The sequence below is a fragment of the Cetorhinus maximus genome, chromosome 5 (assembly GCF_964194155.1).
Source record: "Cetorhinus maximus chromosome 5, sCetMax3.hap1.1, whole genome shotgun sequence".
NCBI lineage: Eukaryota > Metazoa > Chordata > Chondrichthyes > Lamniformes > Cetorhinidae > Cetorhinus > Cetorhinus maximus.
This window is the reverse complement of record NC_135883.1, coordinates 157,610,222-157,632,283: the sequence shown is the minus strand read 5'-3', so window position 1 is coordinate 157,632,283 and position 22,062 is coordinate 157,610,222. Positions and strand designations below refer to the sequence as shown.

The following is a 22,062-nucleotide window of genomic DNA, read 5'->3' as shown; positions in this document are numbered from 1 at the left end:
TGAGCTGCTGTCGGCTGATTGGTCTCCACTGCCAGCTTGTGTAGCGAGAATATCAGGGTTTCCGTCTCCAGCAGCGGGTCTAAAGTGGGGTTGGTGTGGAAACAAAGAGGTTAGAGGGATGATGCGAAGGACTGTAGAATCGGGAACATTACTGTTACTCCTGTATTCACTGAATTTAACCCAATTCTGGAAATTTATATCAGACTTAAGATCACTATGTTACATCTGTAAGAAGCCAAGTCTTGCTTTAGGCGATACCCCCACACCACAGATACCTGGAAAGTCACATCAATACAGCAGTGTCCTTAAAGCAGGTTTGGCTGTGAGAATTACACAACATCCTTGTTAGGGTAATATAAATTGGCCCAGAACTTCTGATCGCTGGGTAGTTTTACCCAGGAGGTTCCCCTGAAGATGTGCTGGGGACACCCCCGAAGTTCCCATGCAAGGACTGCATGGGTTTTGTCCGGGAATGCTCAAACTTCTGATGGGCAATTATCCTGTACTGGGAAGTATCCGATACTCCGAGTTACATCAGTGACTTTGGATGGTTCCGACTCTCTCAGCAGAATAGTTACCCAGGAAAAGTTAGACAGATTAAAACCATTTCTAACTCCGAGCTACCCACTGTGGTACTGACCCTCCAACTCCCCACTGAAACCACTGCCACCCCCCACCCCACCCCCGCCAATACCCCCACCCCCGCCCCCTGCAACCCGACTACCAGGGAATTGGTGAGAAGACTTTGAGCCGTTTTGGTCTCCTTATTTAAGGAAAGATGTAAATGTGTTGGAGGTGGTTCAGAGCCAATTTACTAGATTGAGGCATGGAATAAATGTTTATTTTCTTCTTGGTCAACTACTTTAAATTCCACACTCTCTTTTGCCCTTTGTCTCCCCATTAGTTTATGTGGTAAGCCGTGGGTGGACTAGTATTCCTGCAGAATTTATTGTTTCTCGATGGAATGTGGTTTCACTGAGAAGTTGGAATTATTTCTCTAAATGTTTACTACTGTTTATCAACCTCCCATAGCTCTTTCTGTCCATTATCCAATCCCCTATTCATGTTCATGGCTCACAACATCTGGGGAGTGACAATCACCTTCGGATTTCCACTCTGCTCCTTTTCACTCACCCAGGTGTGGGGGAGGGTCAGGATGTCAGGAAGGGTAGGGAATAATGAGGGGAGGTGGGGGTTTTTGGCGGGGGTGGGGTGGGGTGTCATGTGGTAGTCAGGGGTACAGCTGGGGTAGATGGGCCGGTGTGGGGGTATTCTTGGGCCATGGTTGGGGGATAGTCGGGGGGTGGGGTGTACTCGGAATATTTTGGGTTAGTCAGGGTTTGAAGGAGTGCTGGGAGTGTCCAGTGGTGGAGGTTAGGCAGGGTGTGGGGGTTAGTCGGGGGAGTTGTGGGGTAATCAGGGAGTGGCAGGGTCAGGGGGGGTGGAGAGTAGCATGGGTGGGGTCAGATGGCCATGGTGACGGGAGAGGATCTTGGGTTTGGGTGGTGGGGTCGGGGTGCAGTCAGGGGTTGGGAGTGGTCGAGGTGGTGGGGTAGTTTGGGGTACAGGATAGTGAGGTGTGGGGGGTTTGGATGGTAATTGGGGTGTAGGGGGTAGATAGGGGTGGGGGGTAGATTGTGGCAGTCATTGGAGAGGTGGAGGTAGTTTGGGGTGGGGGGGTGTTTTGGGGTAGTGAGGTTAGTCAGTGGTGATAATTGGTGGGGTGGGGATAAACAGGGGAAGGGAGGGTTAGTCAGGTGGTTGGCTAGATAGGGGTTGGGGATGGGGGTAGCTGGGTGGGTGGGGGTGTTCAGGTGATAGTCGGGGTGACTGGGGTGCTGTCAGAGGGGAGTCCTCGGGGAAGGCAGATGGGAGACATGTCAGAAGCGCTGATTTGGAAGGTGGAATCAACAGAACAGATGCGACAGAGGCGAAGGAACTGAGAGAATGGGATGGAGCCCTCACAGGAAGCAGGGTGTGAGGAGCTGTAGTCGAAGTAGCTGTGGGAGTGGGTGGGCTTGTACTGAATATTGGTGGACAGTCTATCACCAGGAGCGGAGACAGAGGTCAAGGAAGGGAAGGGAAGTGTCAGAGATGCATCATGTGAAGGTGATAGAGGGGTGGAAATTGAAAGCAAAATTGATAAGTTTTTCCAGGTCTGGACGAGAGCATGAAACAGCCCCAATACAGCCATCGGTGTACCGAGAAAAGAATTGTGGGAGGGGTCCTCATGATGCCACCTTCCAAAGTGGCACTTCTGACATGCCTTCATTCCTCCTTAACCAAGGGTTACCCCACCCCCATTGTGATTGATAGGACGTCAACTGCGTCCGACATGTTTCTTGTGCCTCTGCCCTCACCCCTTTCCCTCCCTCCTAGCACCATGATAGGGACCCCTTGTCCTCACCTTTCACCCCACCAGCCTCCACATTCAAAGGATCATCCTCTGCCATTTCTATCAACTCCAGCATGATGCCACCACCAAACACATCTTCTCCTCACCCCTCGCCATCAGCATTCTGTTGGGTCCATTCCCTCAGTGACACCCTGGCCCACTTCTCCATCACCCACAACACCTCATCGCCTACCCATAGCATCTTCTCGTGCAATCGCAGAAGGTGCAACACCTGCCCCTTTCCCTTCTCCCTCCTCACCGTCCAAATGTCCAAACACTCTTTTCTGGTGAAGCAGCACTTCACTTGCACCTCCTTCAATTTGGTCCACTCCATTCGCTGCTCCCAATGCAATCTCTTCTCCACTGGGGAGACCAAAGGCCGACTGGGTGACTGCTTTGCGGAACACCTTCAGTCTGTCTGCAAGCATGACCCAGATCTTCCTGTTGTTTGCCATTTCAACACCCCACCCTGCTCTCAGGCCCACATGTCTGTCCTTGGCCTTCTGCAATGTTCCAGTGAAGCCCAACGCAAATTGGAGGAACAGCAGCTCATCTTCCGATTAGGCACTTTACAGCCTTCCGGACTTAACATTAAGTTCAACAACTTCAAACCAAGACATATCTCCTCTGTTTTCACCCCCTTTTAATCCATTTTTAAAAATATATTTTTGGTCCCTCACTCCACACCCCCATCCCCCACCTTGTTTAGTTTAAAAGAATCTCTACTTACCTAATTATGTGGCTCACGAGGAAACAGGTCCCAGCACGGTTCAGGTATAGGCCGTCCCAGGGGTGTAGCCCCCACTTTCCCCAGTACTGACGTCAGAGCCCCACAAACTGGAACCCACTTCTCCCACACCAGCCTTTGAGCTACACGTTCATTCCTCCAATCTTATTTGCCCTACGTCAATTTGCACGTAGCTCAGGTAGTAAACCTGGGGTCATTACTTCTGAGGTTCTGCTTCTTAATTTGGTGCTTAGCTCCTCATACTGATTATGCAGAAACTCCCTCCTTGTCCTGATTATGTTGTTGGTACCTACATAGACCATGATAACTGGAGCCCCACCCTCCCAATGAAAAGTTCCTCTTCAGCCCTGAGCAAATAGCCCAATCCCTGACACCGGGCAGGTAACACAGCTGTCTGCACTCTCACTCTTTACTGGAGAGAACAGTGTCAATCACCCTCACTATACTGTCCCCTGCTATCACTACATTCATTTTTGCTCCCCCCACTTGAATGGCTTCCCAACCGAAGCACCTCGAGCCACAGACACTTGTTGCAGATTTGTTTACCCTGATCACACTGGTATCCAGGAGGTCCCACATGTTGCAGCCATGACACATCACCTATCCTGCCTTCATCATATGTTTTAATTAACTGCTTAGTTATTTTATTCAATTATGTATTTTATTTTATGTATTCTATTAATCTTACCACGTTCCTATACTAGTTGAAAACTTAGGAATAGAAAAGACCTGAACCACTGACCAGATCCTCACCAAACAGCTAGCTTATTCACCTGCAGTCGAGCAAGAGCCAGTTCCTACAGCTGAAAATGTTAGAAAAAGCAGAGGAGCACCTCCCTCACCTCCTCACCAAACTCCCTGCACTCCATTGAGGTCACACTCCAGTGCTAGGTCACACTGAAATGTTTGAATCTATGGGCTCTGAAAAGAAAGGTACTAGCTGAGCCCAGGAACTGAAAAACAATTTCAAGTTAATTTCCTTAATTAACTATCTACAGCTGCACCCCAGTGGATAGCTGCTCTCTCACTGTTCGGGTCCCTGGATGAGATTTATAATGTTAAATGTTAAAAACAAACAATATCAGACATTTAGAAAGAGATTTAATGTTCCCTCAACTCACCAAACTCTCAGCGCTCTGTTGAAGTCGCACTCCAGTGCAAGGTCGCACTTATAATTGTTGTCAGTTTTTTTTCCTTTTGGAGTTTCTTATTTATTAATTACATTTTTCCACTTAATTTGCCTGGTTCTGTCACAGCTCAAAAGCGAGTTAAAAAAATTCTATTTGCACATTCATTTAGTAGAAATAAAATTCAACCTCACATTGAACCTGTGGATAGGCTGTAAATTCAGTGCTCAACACAACTTGTACGACAGCTTCTGGGGGCAGGGAAATCAATCCAGTTCTTGAGTGTTTGAATGTTTGTACCATGTATCATTCTACTCTGAAACATTCAGAACAACGATTCTCTCTACATTATTTCTGAGCTGCTGGACAAACAGGTGCAATCGACTAACTGAGTGAAGACTTGGGCCTCAATTTTGCCCTCGTTGGGCGGGCACGGCGGGCAGGCCTGGGAGTGTCCATGAAACCGACCGCCACCCGCGATCAGGCCCCGACTGTGATTTCACTCTGGTGGCCCAATTAAGGCCCGTCCTGCATGAAACGCGGCTCCGCACTGGTCAGGAAGGGCCGAGCGGGGGCAGGGTCCTGTCGGCTGCTGGGTCCAATGGTGACCCGGAAACCTGTTTAAAAACAGCCTAGGCAGCCCCTGGAAGGCTGGCTATGGAAAGACGTCTGTTCTGTGGTGTCAGTATGGAAGTTATGAAGTTGAGTGTGGCTGGACACGGCAGGCGGAAGGACAAGTCGGGTGAGAACTCGGCCGGCAGCTTTTCCGATGAGTGCCTCACCCTCCTGCTGGAGGAGGTGACTCCCAGGAGGGACACTCTTGTCCCCAGAGATGAGAGGAGGAGTCCACCGCACCGCATGAAGAGTGCATGGGAGGAGGTGGTGTGGTGGCCGAGGCAACTACAGGGACGCATTTAGTGCTAAAAGGGTTAATGGAGAGGTTGAATTATATGCCTAGGCCTAAGAGAAAAATACCGCAGCCTTGAGAACAATACCATCTTGTCTGACCACAGTTGTAGGATGAGCCCTGAGACATTCCATTTTGTTTTTTCCCAGGCCAATGTAATCAGGTTTGTAATAAGCATTTGTGTAAGAACAACATCTGTTGTGCTGGGAATGAACATTTACTGAAATATGGATTGGTCAGTTAACTTATGCAAATAAGCAGATAGGTTTGTGCAAAATTTACTGATTGGCTGTAAGAATGCTTTTAACAGGTCTGCGTGTATCCTGCTACGAGACTGTACAGTAGCTCTTGTGTGTGTCTCCCTTTTGCACAAGTAACAAGTGGGGTTTCTATGTACGAAATGATGTCTCGTTGTGATTAATCTCCGACAGTGGCAGCCCGCGTGAGCAGCCATGATGTGGTGCAGCACACACGGGTGCAGTGCCAGAAGCAATTCAATGATCTGAAGTGCTCAGGAAGGGTGAGTACCATGTTGGCATGGGTCAGTGTGCAGATGTTTTAAGGGCTGGCCGTACCCCTGTGGACCACAGCGGTGCTAGAGTCTGAGTGCCAACTGTCAATGATGCCAGAACTGGCCAAGGGGGTGAGCCCTAGCTGCTTAGACTGAGTGCCTTGCGGCTGGAGGGCCATGACTCGGATGTGCCCTGTGAGGGGTTCCTCAGCTGGGGTTGGCCAGGCTGCATTAGAGCTGCAGGTAGAGAGTGGACTGATCAATGCTCCTCTGTCCGTTCAAGAGAAGACAATCCATCACCAAGCAGAGAGGTCATGTACAGGAGGAGGCCCGTCCAACCTGCTGCTGCCCTCCCGGTTCGAGCAGAACACCCTTGAGCTGGAGAGCCAGCACGCACCCGTGCAACCGGGCATGGAGAGGCGAGGGTGCCAGATGAAGGTAAGAGCTCAGTGCAAAGAAGTGACCCTCTTGGATTGTGCAGCCATTCTAGTGCAGTCTCCTCATTGATGGGAGTCTCGAACCTGGCTTCCCCATTGATCATTGGAAGACAATGGCACCATGATACAGATATCTGGTGTCTCACCAGGGTGCCTGGCATGCACAGTGACAGAGTGATGACTTTAACTAATGAAATGTCCTTCTTTTCCTTTTTAGGTTCGCCAGCTGACGTCCGATCTGTAGACCCCGAAGGGCCACCCCCTAACGGCAGAAAACCTCCGGGCATCACTGTCACCTGCATCACACCCACTCACTGAAGCAGGCACCAGCGCAGAAACCAGCACGTTGGTGGGCATTAGTTCAGTGGCTAGTAATTCGGTGCACTTTGGTGAGGGCACTTCACACTCGCTTGAAGTGTGTGCGGAGGCAGAGAGTGCCCAGGGTGCCGGCAGTGGGAGGATTGCCGGGGGCCAGGACAATGCTCAGTCAAAGGCTGTAAATGAGCCTCTGCAATCATCCATTAGGCAGCAGATGCTGGATGTTCAGTGAGATGTACGAGAGCATCGAGCGGAGATCAATGAGGATATGCGCGCCATGCTCTCCATGTTGGAGGAATCCATGCGGAGCGTGAGCACTGCATTGACTGTCATGGGCGAGTGCACTGCCCACTCCATTGAGACAGTGGTGTCTCTCATCGAGAGGCAGCTCCAGGGACAAATGAGGGTTTCCTGTGGTTGCGCTTGGACCTGCAAGCCCTCACACAGAAACTGACCTCAGGTGGTCAGTGTCAGTGTGGGAGAAGGATGAGGCACCCAGTGTCCCATCTAGACACATGTCCATTAATGTTGTGCAAGGAGGTCCACAGAGACCTTACATTGGAGCACGAGCTGCCAGCCATCTCTGTGAACTCCTCTCAGGGCAGTCCAGGTGATAGCAGCAGCTTCTCCGCCCCTCCACCAGTGACAATGGCACCAGATGAGGCTGTGGTGATTAGAGAGGTGCCAGCTGTGGCACTGGCCGCTCCATCCCAGGCGGGGTCAGCATGGGCGCCACTGGCTTGAGGACAACCGACAAGGTCATCAAGGGAACAGGACGGCAGGGTCAGCAGGCTGTCTCCGATACCTGTGCCAGCGAGGAGGGAGCACCGAGAGGGAGCACTCACAAGCGTAAGTTAAAGGCAGCACGAGTACAAGAGGGACAGGTCATGGGTGATTTTATGTTCATTTATGTTGAGTTAATGTATACTGGTCTGGGACTTAAGACCAGAGGGTTTGATGTAAGTAGCCTGTACTTGTCAAAATGATATAAATCTGGTTTTGTCATCATGGCCTGAGTATCTTCACCTTTCTAATTCATTGGTGTGGGGAACGCCAGGATGTAATTCTGGACGTAGGTGGCTGAGAACTTTGTTGCTGAGTGTTCTTCGTGTTCAAATGAAAGGGTCTTTTCAGACATCCGGGTTGGAGGAGGCAGCCCTGGCATGAATTTGAAGCTGATCTTTGGTAGCCTCACTGAAGGAGCGTTGGATCAAGGAATCCCTGCTGTCTCTGCCTTCCTGGAGGTTACCGAGGTCAGGCTCCACACCCACAGCATTCTCCTCTCTGTGCTCATCTTCCAACTCACCACTGGACACATCATCTGTGGCTTATGCAGCTGCATCAAGATCCCTTTCCTTCAGTGTGTCCCCCCCTTGCTAGTGCCAAACCACAGTCCCCATTAGCAGAGTAAAGGAAGGCTGTCTGATACCTGGAAAGGTCCACATGGTTTGAACCCTCCTGGCAGACAGCAATGAGTCCTGAAATGAGGCCGGGAAATGCTAAGATTGAGGCCCTGAACAGAGATGAAGCTGCCAAATACCAATAAACAACCAGCTGCAAACTATCTCCAAAACTCCTCACTGCTCACACTGGCAATGCTGCTGACCCTTTTTATCCCGCCCTTAGATGAGGTTTGAGGAAATGTCAGCTGGCCACCTGCCTGTTTTGCCCGTGCAATGAGCAGAAAATCACTCGGGCAATGAAAAACCTCAGACAATTGCATTGTTCAGGGCCTTGAGTAGCTTGTTAATTAATGGTGGGCACCGCTCTGGCACCCGCACGCACCCACCGGGTGAATGATCGCGAGAGTGCGCGGTGACATAGGGAGGCTCGCCCAGGAGGGAAACATTCTGCCCTTGGAGTTTGGTGAGAGGGGAGTTTTGAGTATTAATTTTGTTCTTAAATTTTGCTCTGAGAATCAAATCTAGTCGGTAATTAGCAGTAACTGGAAAGTGCTGTGTAAGCAGGCTAAGTTCTTTCTTGCAGTTTAGACAGGGTAAACTCACTCTCGGCTGTAGGAGCTGAGTAGTTAATTAGCTAACTGGTTCAATCTGGTTACTGTTGCCCCTGTTCAGTTCACTATAAATTCAGGGTTCTTTCATGCAGCTGAAAAATTGAGTGAAGACTTGGAGTTTGGTTGGAGGAAGGAGTTGTTCATTTCCTCTTTCTACCATTCTCAGCCCATAGAAATTGGTACTTGCCCTACTACAGGGAGAGGAGCGAGCTGTTTGGTGAGTATCTGGTAAGTGGGTAAGTTCTATTCTATGGCTAATGTTTAAAATAGTAAATAATTTGTTGGTAAATTTTATCAAATAAGTAAGAAAGCCACATTAAACAAGTGATTAATGTAATTGTTTAAAACATATTCAGGATGCAGTATGTGGGAGCTCCTGGATAACATTGTGATCCACGACACACACGTCTGAGGTGAGTGTTTGCGCCTTGAGGAAATTCCACTCAGTGTCATTGATCTGGAGGCTGAGCTGCAGACTTTGCGACACATCAGGGAGGGGGAAATTTACCTGGATGCTTTATACCAGGAGGCAGTCACACCACTTAGGATAGGGTCTTGTGATTTGGTCAGTGGCCAGGGACAGGAGGGTATGACTATGAGTGAGGCAGGCAAGCCGACCCAGAGGGCAGGAGTGTGAGCCTCTGCAATCGTCCAATAGCTTTGCAGTTCTCTCAATTTGTTTGGATGAGAATGGAGGCTTCGGGTGGATGAGCAAACTGACCATGGCACTCTGGTACAGGGAGCCATTCAAGTGGGGGAGCAAAAAGGAATGTAGTGGTAGTAGGGACAGGATAGTGAGGGGGATTGACACTTTCGTCTGTAGCAAAGAGTGAGAGTCCAGACAGCTTTGTTGCCTGCCTGGTACCAGGGTTCGGGACATCTGCTCAGGGCTAGAGATAAACTTGCAATGGGAGGGGGATGATCCAGTGCTCATGGTCCATGTAGGTACCAACAACTTAGGCATTCAAAGCAAAGCAGATCAAATGATAGCGCAAATCCAAATAAATAAGTACAATCAGATAGCCATTATAGAGACATGGCTACGGGATGTCAAAGATTGGCAACTGAATGTTGAAGGGTATGTGACATTTAGAAAGGACAGGAAGGTGGGAAAAGGTGGATGGCTGGCTCTGTTAATTAATGATGGTGTTAACACTTTAGAAAGGGATGACCTAAGTTCAGGAAACCAGGATCTAGTAGTGGATTGTTTAAGATGAGGAATGTTAAAGGCAAGAAGTCACTTGTGGAAGTGGTGTACAGGCCTCCTAATTGTAACTACACACTAGGACAGAGCATAAAAGAAGAGTGAATGGGGGCTTGTCAGAAAGGTACAGCAATAATCATGGGGGATTTTAATCTGCATAAAGACATGGAAAATCAGATGCGAATTGATAGAATGTTTTCAGGGTAGTTTGTTAGAACTGTGCATTTTGGAGCCAACCAGAGACCAGGCGATACTAGACCTGATATTGAGAAACAAGATTGGATTAATTGATAACCTCCTAGTGAAGGCACGCCTGGATAGCAGCAATCAAAATATGTTTGACTTTTACCTTCATTGTAAGGGAGGAACGAGTGTGTAGAAGACGAGTATTTCAAACTAAAATAACGGCAATTATGGGGGCATGAAAGCAAAGGTAGCTAAAGTGAACTGGCAAATGAGGTTAAGGGAAAGGTCAATTGAAGTTCAGTGGCAGACATTTAAAGGGATATTTCAGATACACAGAATATATACATTCGAATGAGAGAAAAATTCCAAGGGGAGGGCCCACCATCTGTCGTAAACTAAAACAGTATCAAACTTAAAGAAAAAGCATGTAATTACACAAAGATGGGTGGCAGGTCAGAAGATTGGAAAGAATATAAAGAACTTCAAAGTATGACAAAAAGTTTAAGGAGGGAAAATTAGAGTATGAGAGAAAGCTTGCACATAATATAAAGACAGATAGTAAGAGCTTCTTTTGTTATTTAAATAAGAAAAGGGTTAACAAAGTGAGCATTGGTCCGATCGAGAGTGTGTCTGGGGAACTGATAATGGCAAGTTGGGGGATGTCGGATGAATTAAACAGATATTTTGCTTTGGTCTTCACTATAGAGGACTATAAAGTGACATTCCGGAAATAGCTGTAAATCAGGAAATGGAAGGGAGAGAGGAACCCGGGAAAATTACAATCACCAGGGAAGTGGGATTGAGCAAATTGTTGGGGCTGTGGGCTGACCAATCCTCAGGTCTGGATGGACCTCACCCTAAGCCCTTGAAGGAAGTGGCTTATGAGATAGTTTTTGTGTTAGTTTTAATTTTCCAAAATTCCCCAGATTCGGGAAGGTTCCATTGGATTGGAAAATAACAAATATAACTCCTTTATTCAAAGAGGGAGGGATACAGAAAGCAGGAAACTTTTGGCCGGTTAGCCTAACATCTGTCAGAGGGACGTGAGAAGTTATTAGGAAAGATACAATAGCAGGGCACTTAGAAAAATTCAAGGCAATCAGTCAGAGTCAACATGGTTTTGTAAAAGGGAAATCAAATTTAACCAATTTATTGGAGTTGTTTGAAGGAGTCACATGTGCTGTTGATAAAGGGGTAAATGTACTGTACTTATATTTTCAGATGCATTTGATAAAGTGCCACAACAAAAATTATTGCAGAAAATTAAAAGCTCATGATGTAGGGGGTAACATATTGGCATGGATAGAAGAAACTGACAGGAAGCAGAGAGTTGGCATAAGTGAATCTTTTTCTGGTTAGCAGAATGTGACAAGTGGTGTGCCACAGGGATCAGTGCTGGGGCTCAACTTTTTACAAATTATGTAAATGACTTGGATGAAGGGGCCGAAGGAATGATTGATAAATTTGCTGGTGGCACAAAGATAGGCAGGAAACTCAATTGTGAAGAGGATGTAAGGAGGCTACGCAGTGACATGGATAGGTTAAGTGGGTGGGCAAAGATCTGGCAAATGGAGTATAGTGTAGGCAAAAGTGAAATCGTTCATTTTGGTAGGAAGACTAAAAAAGAAACTTTTACCTAAATGGTGAGAGATTGCAGAGTTCTGAGATTCAGAGGGATTTGGGTGTTCTAGCACATGAATCAATAAAGTTTAGTTTGCAGGTAGAGCAGGTAATTTGGAAACGTAACCGAATGTTATCATTTGTTGTGAAGGCAGTTGATAACAAAAGTAGGGAGGTTATGATTCAGTTGTACAGGGCATTGGTGAGACCACATCTTGAGTACTGTGTACAATATTATTTCTAGGTCTCCTTGAATAAAAATAAAAGATGTAAATGCATTACAAGCAGTTCAGAGAACATTTACTATACTAATGCCAGGAATGGGCAGCTTGTCTTATGAGGAAGGGCTGGATAGGCTAGGCTTGTATCCACTGGGATTTACATGAGGAAGGAGCCAATTTATTGAAACCTTTAAGATCCTGAATGGCACAGACAGGGTTGATGTGGGGAGGATGTTTCCTCTTGTGTAGAATCTGGAACTAGGTGTCAGTGTTTAAAAATAAGGGGTCACTCATTTAAGACAGAGATGAGGAGAATTATTTTTCTCTGAGGGTTGTGTCTTTGGAACTTTCTTCCTCAGAAGGCAGTGGAAGCAAAGTCTTTGAATATTTTTAAGGCAGAGCTAGATAGACCGACCAAGGGGTGAAAGGTTATTAGGGGTAGGCAAGAATGTGGAGCTGAAGTTACATTCAGATCAGCCGTGAACTTATTGAATGATGGGACAGTTTTGAGGGGCTGAGTGGCCTACTGCTGTGCCTAAATCATAAGCTCTTATGTTCATTTGTCTGACTGACGAATCCTTGGATAGTTTCATTAGCATCAAAGTGGTAGATGTCATTTAAGGTGTGCTGCAATTTGATGCCAGCAAAGTCAGAATGGTAAGGTTGTATTAGTTACAGAGTTGAATTGCTTTGTAAATGTAGTAATTTTTTTGGTAGCCACTTTCCTGACACCAATTGATTGCTCTGTGATTAATTATCCTGAGAGAATCAACATTGGACCTCCAATATCACTACTGCTCCAGTTCTCTTCCTACTGCATGCAGGTGTAATGAAAGGAAGACAAAAGCTGCATTTACACAGCACCTTGCACAATGTCTCAAATCTCCTTATTGCCAATTAAATGTGTTTTCATTGTAATCACTGTTATATTTTAGGGCATGTCATTAAATGGCAGAGCAGGCTCAATGGGCCAAATGGCTCACTTCTGCACCTAACAGTATGTTTGTGTCATTCTGGACAGTTCAGATGAGCTAGTCTCGATGACGTTTGTCATTGATAATTATCTTCGGTTCAGAGTGTTGAATAATTGCTGGAGATCTGTTTATTTTGTTGCTAATGGTTCTTCACTGTGAGCAGGTTTTGTGGGGTGAAATTACGAGGACACAAGTGGACAATGAGCTCATTGTGAATCATTAACTTGTTTTACATCTACATGATTCTCAAGGTTCTTTTCCACTCTGTCTACTGACCTATTAGCTCACTCTTTCCTATGTTTTTTTGACTTCCAGGAGGCATTGAAATATTGTGATAAAGTTGTGTCGCATACCAGATATTAAAAATAAAGAGGAATAAGAAGCAGCAATCGGAAGAGTCTTCAGACTTGATGATCAAGAAACCCAATACAAATGTGAACCATTCAGTCTTTGTCCCCTGGCCTCTTAAAAGTTGTGTTACAAAGAGACACGTTAGGGCACCAATGCTTATCACTGATGGTGAAGACTGATGTTGTTCAATCATTCCACTTTGTTGCTCAGGAGTTATTTGACATTTCGAGCCTGTGAGATCACTGGTAAAGTAGAATCCAGTTACACCTCTTGTGTGAAATAATTATATAATTATATTGAATAACCCAAGGCAGGTTAAAGGAAAGATCTTGTGGACTTTATCTGGGTTACAAGTTTTGAATCTTTCCTCTAAATATTAATTTACTGTCACTGCTTCCATAGGACCCAAAGTGCAGAATATGTTAATGAGGTCTGAAGCACTGAACAAAATCAGTGTTATCGTCCGCAGTGTTATAAATAAATAATGGGATATATTGCATGATGCTGTTACATGAAAATTTGTACTCTCTGGTCTGTTTAATGGTCGTGGTGGGATCACCTTTCGGGTGCGCACAAACTTACACTGCATTGTATCATTGTAGCTCTTAATATTAATGACCCATTCTGCATAAGTATCAGTCGATGTTGGCATCTGGCTGCAAATAATGGGAGTTATCATTTTACTGGGAACTTTCTGTGATTGTTTGATGAATGAATTGGTGAATGTTGAATGGGGATAAATGACCTGCATGATTGACTGGGGAGAGTGTTGTTTGGGGGGAAGCTCGTGGGGTGTAGGTGGGATTGGGATTAAGGGGCCCGGAGACAGGAGGAGCACTTGTGCTCATGGCTTCTCTCTCTGACCCTGAGAACACTCAGAGGGAAGTGACTCAGTGTAGAAGGCTGTCAATAACACTCTGATTTTTATTGAAAACCCAAGGGGAGGAGCAAGGCCAATAGTGCAGGACAACGCCAAAATTAAAAGACTGAACGAGAAAGGAAAATGAACCAGGAAGTGTTAATGCCAAGAATTCCATCAAACCTCCTAACTCTCTTTCAATCCCAGCCCATCCAGGACATGAATGCTACTAATGCACCTGGGAAACCTGGATGTCCAGTCAACACTGGTGCTTTACAGGGGTAGTTCAGTTGTGTCATAAGATAATACATTCTGCTCTTTTTGTCTTAGAATTATGAAGAGAAAAAATTCCTACATCCCCAATGGGTTGAAACAACGGTTCATGGAATGGATATAAATCGTGCAATAGATACCGGCCTGGAGAGACTTTTCAATTATTCACATTTCTCTAATGCTGCAGGTACATCAAATGTTCCATCAAGGTAACAATAGACTGGAAAATAACCCTTCAATCTTTGATGTGTCTTGTTTGAAACTTTGGCTGGGATTTTCCATGCCCGCTGGTATCGGGCGTGTTCGGTGGCGAGACCGGACAATATGGCGTGACCGGCTTCACAACCACGTGAAACCCGTTTGCGATTGTCCGCTCAGCCCGCCCATGGCGGGCCATGTTCCCTGCCATTGGACATCGGGAACCTCATTGAGATAGATAAGCAGATGTTTATAAGCCCAGCCGGCCGGCATCATCCTCCACCGCTGGATCGTCAGCCCATGTTGGCTGGAAAACACGCTGAAGTGTTTCACAACAGCACATAAGCAATGTGCACCTGGCAGGCTCCACGATGTCTGGACTTAAAGGTTTGTTTGCCTTCCTTGCTTCGGGCAGCACTTGAAGGGTTCTCAAAATTCCTACATTTTTCATATCATCAACAAGGATATGGCTTTTGGACTTTTAACTGAAACCAGACAACGAGAGGAGACAGATTATGCATTCTTCCCTTTGTAGGGGGTGGTGGTGTGAGTCAGTATCACCTCTGAATTCTGAGCGGTTCGAATCTCTCCCACTCCCTGGGTTCTAGACCTTGGACTTACTTGGGGGGTGTGACAAAGTGCAGCAGACAACTGGTTTTGGTGCAAGAAAAAAAAAACTGGGTTTATTTAAGTCACAAATGAACTTATAACATTTGGATTAAGCTGAGATTATACAGACTTACAAAGTATACTTAGTTAAGAATGGTTAACACATGGCATAACAAGGGAAAATCATGCTACTAATCCCCTTACCCTTGCCCCACCCCCAAAACCTAACTAAATTGAACCAGGAGAGGTCAGGGATCATGCTCACCAACCCAGAGTTCCTTGACAGTTCAAAATCCAGCCAGGTAAGCCAGTTGCAGTTTTGGGGTACGCTCTTTGTGTCCTCTGGGGTCTGCCGTCCCCACGTGGTCCTGGTCTGTGGAATCTGCGAAGGTTCTTCAGTTGGGTGGAGGGTGCGGTTGTGGGTGGTCGGTCTTCGTGGAGGGCTGCGGTTGCGGCCTTGTTGTCTTCAGTTGAGCCTGCCACCCCATGGCCCTCGCTGTGATGTTGCCTGCGGGCTGGTTTCTAAGGCAGGAAGGCACAATCAATTCAATTATGCGAACCCATCAATACTCCACCCATACAATGGCTTTCAGTTCAAAACTAGTTACAAGGCAGGAAGACAATGATAAGCATCATGCGAGCCCATTAAAAACAAAGATACAACAGTCACCAGGGAAAGCCCACCAAAGTCAAACAAAGAACTAACCTTGATTTGGATGAGATAAGAAATTCGAAAGACAGTATAACTGGGCAGTCAGTTATGAAGGGGAGGGGGAGAAATCAGCTAGCAGAAGGGTTGCAGTTTTGAAAGCTGATAGAGAAACCAGCTAGCAGAAGGGAGAGAGCGGGAACCCAGCTAGCAGGCAGTGAGCAATTGGGCACAGTTGAAACAGAGTTTAAGCAAGAAGATTTGGAGGTTTGCAGGCCCGCAGGCAACATCACGGTGAGGGGCACGGTGCGGCAGGCTCAACCGAAGACAACAAGGCCGCAACCGCAGCCCTTTTAGTGGGGCTCATGGGTAGGTCTCGATCTACAAGATCAGCCAAATATTGGTGGCTTTTCAATGGCTGCAGGGCTAGGGCTTGCTTGAGGAAGGGGGAGAAGTGGCCTCAGGCAAGGGAAGAGGCTGCAGGATGAGAGCTGCACTGGAGAAGGAAGGTATTGCAGGGTGTGTGAGAGGGCACACGTTGATCTGTGCAAGTGGCCTCAAGATGGTGAGGGCTGAGGAGGCAGTTTCCAGAAGAGATGAGCCCAGATGGACATATGAGGGTCTGTGTGTGAGAATGGGTGATGTTCCTTGAGCTGTCAGTGAGTGAGGTGCCAGTGAATGTGTGATGGGCCTGAGGGTATGAGTTTAGAGAGATGGGCTGGTTGCCATACCCTGGCTGCATTGATGAGTTCATTCATCCTCCATCTGCATTCGATGGCCAACTCTTACGTGCAGCAAGGGCACTGATCGCCACTGCCATTGCCCACCAGGCCGGAGTGCTAATGTAGCTGCCCCTCCTGCGTCCAGAGCAGGGGTAGAGGACATCACTGTGGGCCTCCACAGTGTCCAAAAGGCACTCGGTACTGCAGTCTTTTTGCCTTTAGGTGTCCTGTCTTCTTTGCTGCAGTCCTGAGCTGGAAGCACTGAGTGCGGCTGTACTTTAAATGTGGTGCCTGGTGTGATGAAGCAGCAAGGTGATGGCGTTGCAGGTGAATGAGAGCCTGCCCGCCATGGAAACGGTGTGTTTCCCAGAAATGCATTAGTAATGCGTTGGGCGTGGGACGATACGGGGTGAAAACCTGCCATCGCGGCCGGCAGGTAAACCCTCATTTTATTCGTCCGCTACTGAACTGAGGGCAAATCTGGAATGATTCCGCCCTTGGTGTATAGACAGACACACTGACCAAAGAGCTCCACCATTGTCAATCTCTGAGGGATACTCGTTCACATGTTACTAGTGGGCAGAAATCCCACTTGGGCTGCTTCTTTTATACTCCCAGAATCTGACAGTTTCCCACATGTGGTGGGAGTGGGATTCCAAACTCATGTTCCTACTCCAGCAGTGGCTGCTGAATTTTCCTAGTATAATAAAGGCTCCATATGCCAGGCATGAATCCCACTACTGGAGTCGACATGTACCCTTGTGGAAGCTGATACATTGCATCTCTCTCAGGTTACTGGATGCTGCTGGAATGCTGGGTCCAGACTGAGGCTCAGTGGCAGGAAATTCTGTCTTGTTACAGATAAATCGTGTTTGACTAGCTTCATTGTGATATTTAATGGTTAAAGGTGGATGAGGTTACAGTTGATATGATGTATACACACTTTCAAAAGATGTTTGACAAATTACTATATAATAGACTGTTAGCAAATTAAAGCCCATGGGATTAAAGGGATTGGCAGCCTAGATACAGAATTGGCTAAGTGACAGAACACACAGAGTAGTGGTGGACAGTTGTTTTTCAGACTGGAAGGAAGTTTTCAGTGGTGTTCTTCAGGGGTCAGGGGCTATTACACTTTTGGAGTCCAGGAATATTACACTTTAATAAATATTAATGATTTGGAATTGGGTACACAACGCAGAATACCAACATTTGCAAATCGATATAAATTTTGGGAAATGCAGAAAAAAATAAAGAGGATTCCAACAGGACATCCAATAGGAACATAGGAGCAGGAATAGGGGAGGAGTTTGGCACTTTGAGCCTGCTCCACCATTCAATAAGATCATGGCCGATCTGGTTGTGGTCTCAGTTCCACTTTCCTGTCTCCCCTCCATAACCCTTGACTAACAGAAATCTTCTGATCCTGCCTTAAATCAATTCAAAGACCCACCCTCCACTACTTTCTGGGGAAGAGGATTCCACACACCAACGATCCTTTGGGAGAAACAGTTTCTCCTCATCTCTACCTTCAAAGGGAGACCCCTTATTTTTAAACTGTCCCTCAGTTTTAGTCTCCCCAAAACAGGAAACATTCTCTGGGGATCCACCTATCATGTCCGCTCAGGATCTTGTATGTTTCAATAAGATCAACTCTCATTCTTCTAAATTCCACTGGATATAGGACTAACCTGTTCAGCCTGTCTTCATAAGGCAACTCCTTCATTCCAGAATGAGATCAGTGAACCTTCTCTGAACCTTCTCTGAACTGCTTGCAAAAAAATTATACATTTTTTAAAAATAAGGAGATCAAAACTGCCCAGTGCGCTAGACATGGTCTCACCAAGGCCCAGTACAGCTGTAGTAAACTTTCTGACTTTTATATTCCATTCCTCTTGCAATAAACACCAACATTCCATTTGCCTTTCTAATCACTTGCTGTACCTGCACACTAACCTTATGTGATTCAGCTTTGAGGTTGCCTAGATCCCTCTGTACGACTAGATTCTGCAATCTCTCTCCATTTAAATACTATACTGCGTTTCTATTCTTCCTGCCAAAGTGAACAAGCTCACATTTACCCTTGTTACCCTCAATCTGCCAAACTTTTCCTGCTCACTTAATCTGTCTATATCTCTTTGCAGACTTACAACCTCCTCTTGACAACTTACTTTCTTACATAGCTTGGTGTCATCAGTAAATTTAGTTACTATACATTTGTTTTCTTTTTAATTTACAGGATGTGGGCATTGCCAGCAATGTCCGCATTTATTGTACATCCCTAATTGTCTTTGAGAAGGTAGTGGTGAGCTGCCTTTTTAAACTGCTACAGTCCCTGTGGTGTAGGTACACCCACAGTACTGTTAGGGAGGGAGTTCCCGGATTTTGACCCATAGACAATGAAGGAACTGGGTTCGCATTCATTTATTTCAAGCAAGTCATTGATGTAGATTGTAAACAGTTGAGGCCCCAGCACTGAAACCTCTGGTACTCCACTAGTTACAGCTTGCCAACCTGATAAAGAACCATTTATCCTACCCTCTGCTTCCTGTTAGCCATCCAATCTTTTATCCACACTAATAACTTACACCCTACAGCATGTGCTCTTATATTGTGTAGTTACATTTGATGTGGTATCCTATCAAATGCTTTTTGGAAATCCAAGTACATCACATCCACAGGTTCCCCTTTATCCACCTTGAATGTTACTTCATCAAAAAATTGAAACAGATTCATTAAAAACAATTTTGCTTGCACAAAGCCATGTTGGCACTGCGTGATCAACATCCTTAATAATAGATTTGAGCACTTTCCCTATGACAGATGTTAGGCTAACTGGCCTGTAGTTTCCTGCTTTCTGTCTCCCTCCTTGCTTGAATAAATGTGTTACTTGAGTTGTTTTCCAATCTGCTGGATTATTTCAGAATCTAAGGCCAGGATTTGGCTCTCGTCGGGCGGGCTCAGCCTGGGCGAGCGGGAGTGGCCACGAAAGCGACAGCTGCCCTGCCTGGATGGGGGAGAAGGTTAACACTCACTACAAGGTCTCATTACGAAATACAAGAAGTTAACACCCTTAGCCTTTTGTGCCTTACACTCTACAGAGAATCTGACTCCACTAACCTCACTTTGATTAACCCTGGACACAGACAGACACAAATTACCCTTGCCCACACAGAATATACACATTAACACAGAAATATAAAAATGTACTCCTATCATCATAGTCTAATAGTTTAAAAGTAAAATATTGTGGATGCTGGAAATCTGAACTAAAAACAGAGAATGCTGGAAAAATGCATCAGGTCTGGCAGTATCTGTGGAGAGAGAAACAGAGTTAATGTTTCAAGTCCGTATGATTCAGCTCTGAGAGAATCATTCAGACTCAAAACATTAACTCTGTTTCCCTCTCCACAGATACTGCCAGACCTGCTGAGTATTTACAGCATTCTCTGTTTTGATTTCAGGTCAGATAGTTTTCCTAGCACCTTTTCCAGGTGATGGTGATTGTATTATGTTCTCCCCTCCCGATCATCTCTTGATTTTCAAGACTCTTTGGGAAGTTATCCAAGTCCTCCACTGTGAAAATAGAGACAAAATACCTGTTCAACGCCTCCACCATTTCTTTGTTTTCTGTTACCAATTCCCCAGAATCACTCGTTAGCTTTGGTTATTCTTTTGCTATTCAAATATGTGTAGAAACTTTTACTATCTATTTATCGATAATTAGCTAACTTTCTTTCATACTCTGCTTTCTGCCACTTCATTCACTTTAAATTCATTGTTTGCTGGCTCTTAAAATCTGTCCAATCCTCTGACCGACAGCTAATCATTGCAGATTTGTACAGTTTTTCTTTGAATGTAAGGCTATCCTTTAAATATCTTGTTAAGAATTTGTCACTGCAACTTTACTGTACTACGTTTTAACCTAGTTTCCCAGTTCACCTTGGCTAACTCTGACTTCATAATCTTATAGTTACCTTTATTTAGGTTTAAAACACTAGATGCAGGTGATTAGATTATTCTAAGGTAGAAATAGACAAATTCTTTACTAACAAGGGAGTCAAAGTGTGCAGGGAGTAGGAAGGAATGTGCAGTTGAGGCCAAAATCAGGTCAGCCATGATCTTACTGAATGTTGGAGCAGGCTCGAGCAGCCAAATGATTTACTCCTGCTCCTAATTTGTATGTATGAATGTGAGTAAGATAAGGCGATTGCTTTCCAAAACACATCCCTTCAGTCTTCAAGCCTCTGGTAACCTGTCATTTTAATTCTCCATCTTGCTTCCATGCTGATCTTGCTGTCCACAGTTTCCTGCCGTGTTCCAATGACTCTCATCAGAACCTCTGCCTCCATTTCCTTTCCTTTCTCTTTGCTGGTTTCCTTTTTTCTCTCTTGTTTTGCTCTTTTTGTTTTCAGGTGGGAGCTGTTCAGATTCTGTCAATCACACCTCCTCCAGGCACATCTTTGTTTCTTTACAATAGGAAGGAGATCAAGGCCTTGGAGAGGGTGCAGAAGAGATTTACTAGAATGATAGGAGTGTGGATGGGTCTCAGTTACATGGAGAGACTGGAGAGGTCGGAGGTCATTTCCTCAGAGCAGAGAAATTTGCCAGGAGATTTGAGAGATCCAAGGTGTGCAGAACCAGGAATGGATTTGACAGAGTAAATAAGGATAAACTGTTTCCATTGGCAGTGCAGTCGATAACCGGAGGACATAGAATTAAGATAATTGGCAACAGAACCAGATGCAACATTTATTTAAACAATGAGTCGCTGTGATCTGGAGAGCACTGCCTGAACTTGTAGTTAAGCAAATTTAATAGTAAAATTGAAAAGACAATTGTTGAGATAATGGGAAATATTTTTGTGTGTCTATGGGAAGAGAGGAGGTCAGGGTAGTTAGTGTGATAAGTCCACCAAACAAGACAGGAGCAGCCTGCATCATTCTGTGTGTCCATAATTCAATGCCCAGATCAGTGTTTTCCATATCTCAGTTAAATCATCTCAGCTTTCACCTTCCAAACCCATGACCGCTACCATCTAGAAGGACAAGAGCAGCAGATAGATGGCAATGCCACCAACTGGAAGTTCCCCTCCAAGTCACTCACCATCCTGACTTGGAAATATATCATCATTCCTTCACTGTCACTGGTCAAAATCCTGGAACTACCTTCCTAACAGCGCTGTGGGTCTACCGACACCACACGGACTGCAGCGGTTAAAGAATGCAGCTCGCCAATATCTTCTCAAGGGCAATTAGGGATGGGTAGTAAATGCTGGCCCAGCCAGTGAAGGCCACATCCTGTGAATGAATAAAAGAAAAGCAAAGTCACCCTGTCCACTCACCTGTAATTTCTGATTCACCATGAGCAATGCTGAAACAATGTGTTTCTTTGTCTACAGGTACAGTTGTTCCCGTGTCTGCACCTTGGGGAGTTATTGGACACTTGGCAAGTGGCAAAGTAGAACAGACATTCAGGGTATATGTTACAATAATTCCTGAAGTCATCAGTCCACCGAAACCAACGGATCAAACGGTCAAAACAGGAAGACAGCCTACTAGTTCGTACTATCTCAGGTGAATTTAGTTGCTGATATATTGTGTTTGACATTTCTTTACGTCAGCCCTTGTCTCAACATCACTCAACCGGGAGTCGGACTGTGATTATTGGGATCATCCGGGTACATGGGAACATTGGTCAATATTTATTGTATAATGGAGTGATTCATATCTCACAATC

At 45.7% G+C, this 22,062-nt stretch overlaps 1 protein-coding gene across 1 annotated transcript in view; it reads left to right on the top strand.

Moving 5' to 3' along the window:
• LOC144681146 (uncharacterized) overlaps positions 1 to 22,062 on the top strand; it is a 31,501-nt gene that overhangs the window by 457 nt on the left and 8,982 nt on the right. Inside the window, exons 2-3 of the mRNA XM_078542872.1 lie at positions 14,203 to 14,332; positions 21,725 to 21,899. Coding sequence (XP_078398998.1) covers positions 14,203 to 14,332; positions 21,725 to 21,899 — 305 coding nt within the window. The remainder of the gene's footprint in view (positions 1 to 14,202; positions 14,333 to 21,724; positions 21,900 to 22,062) is intronic.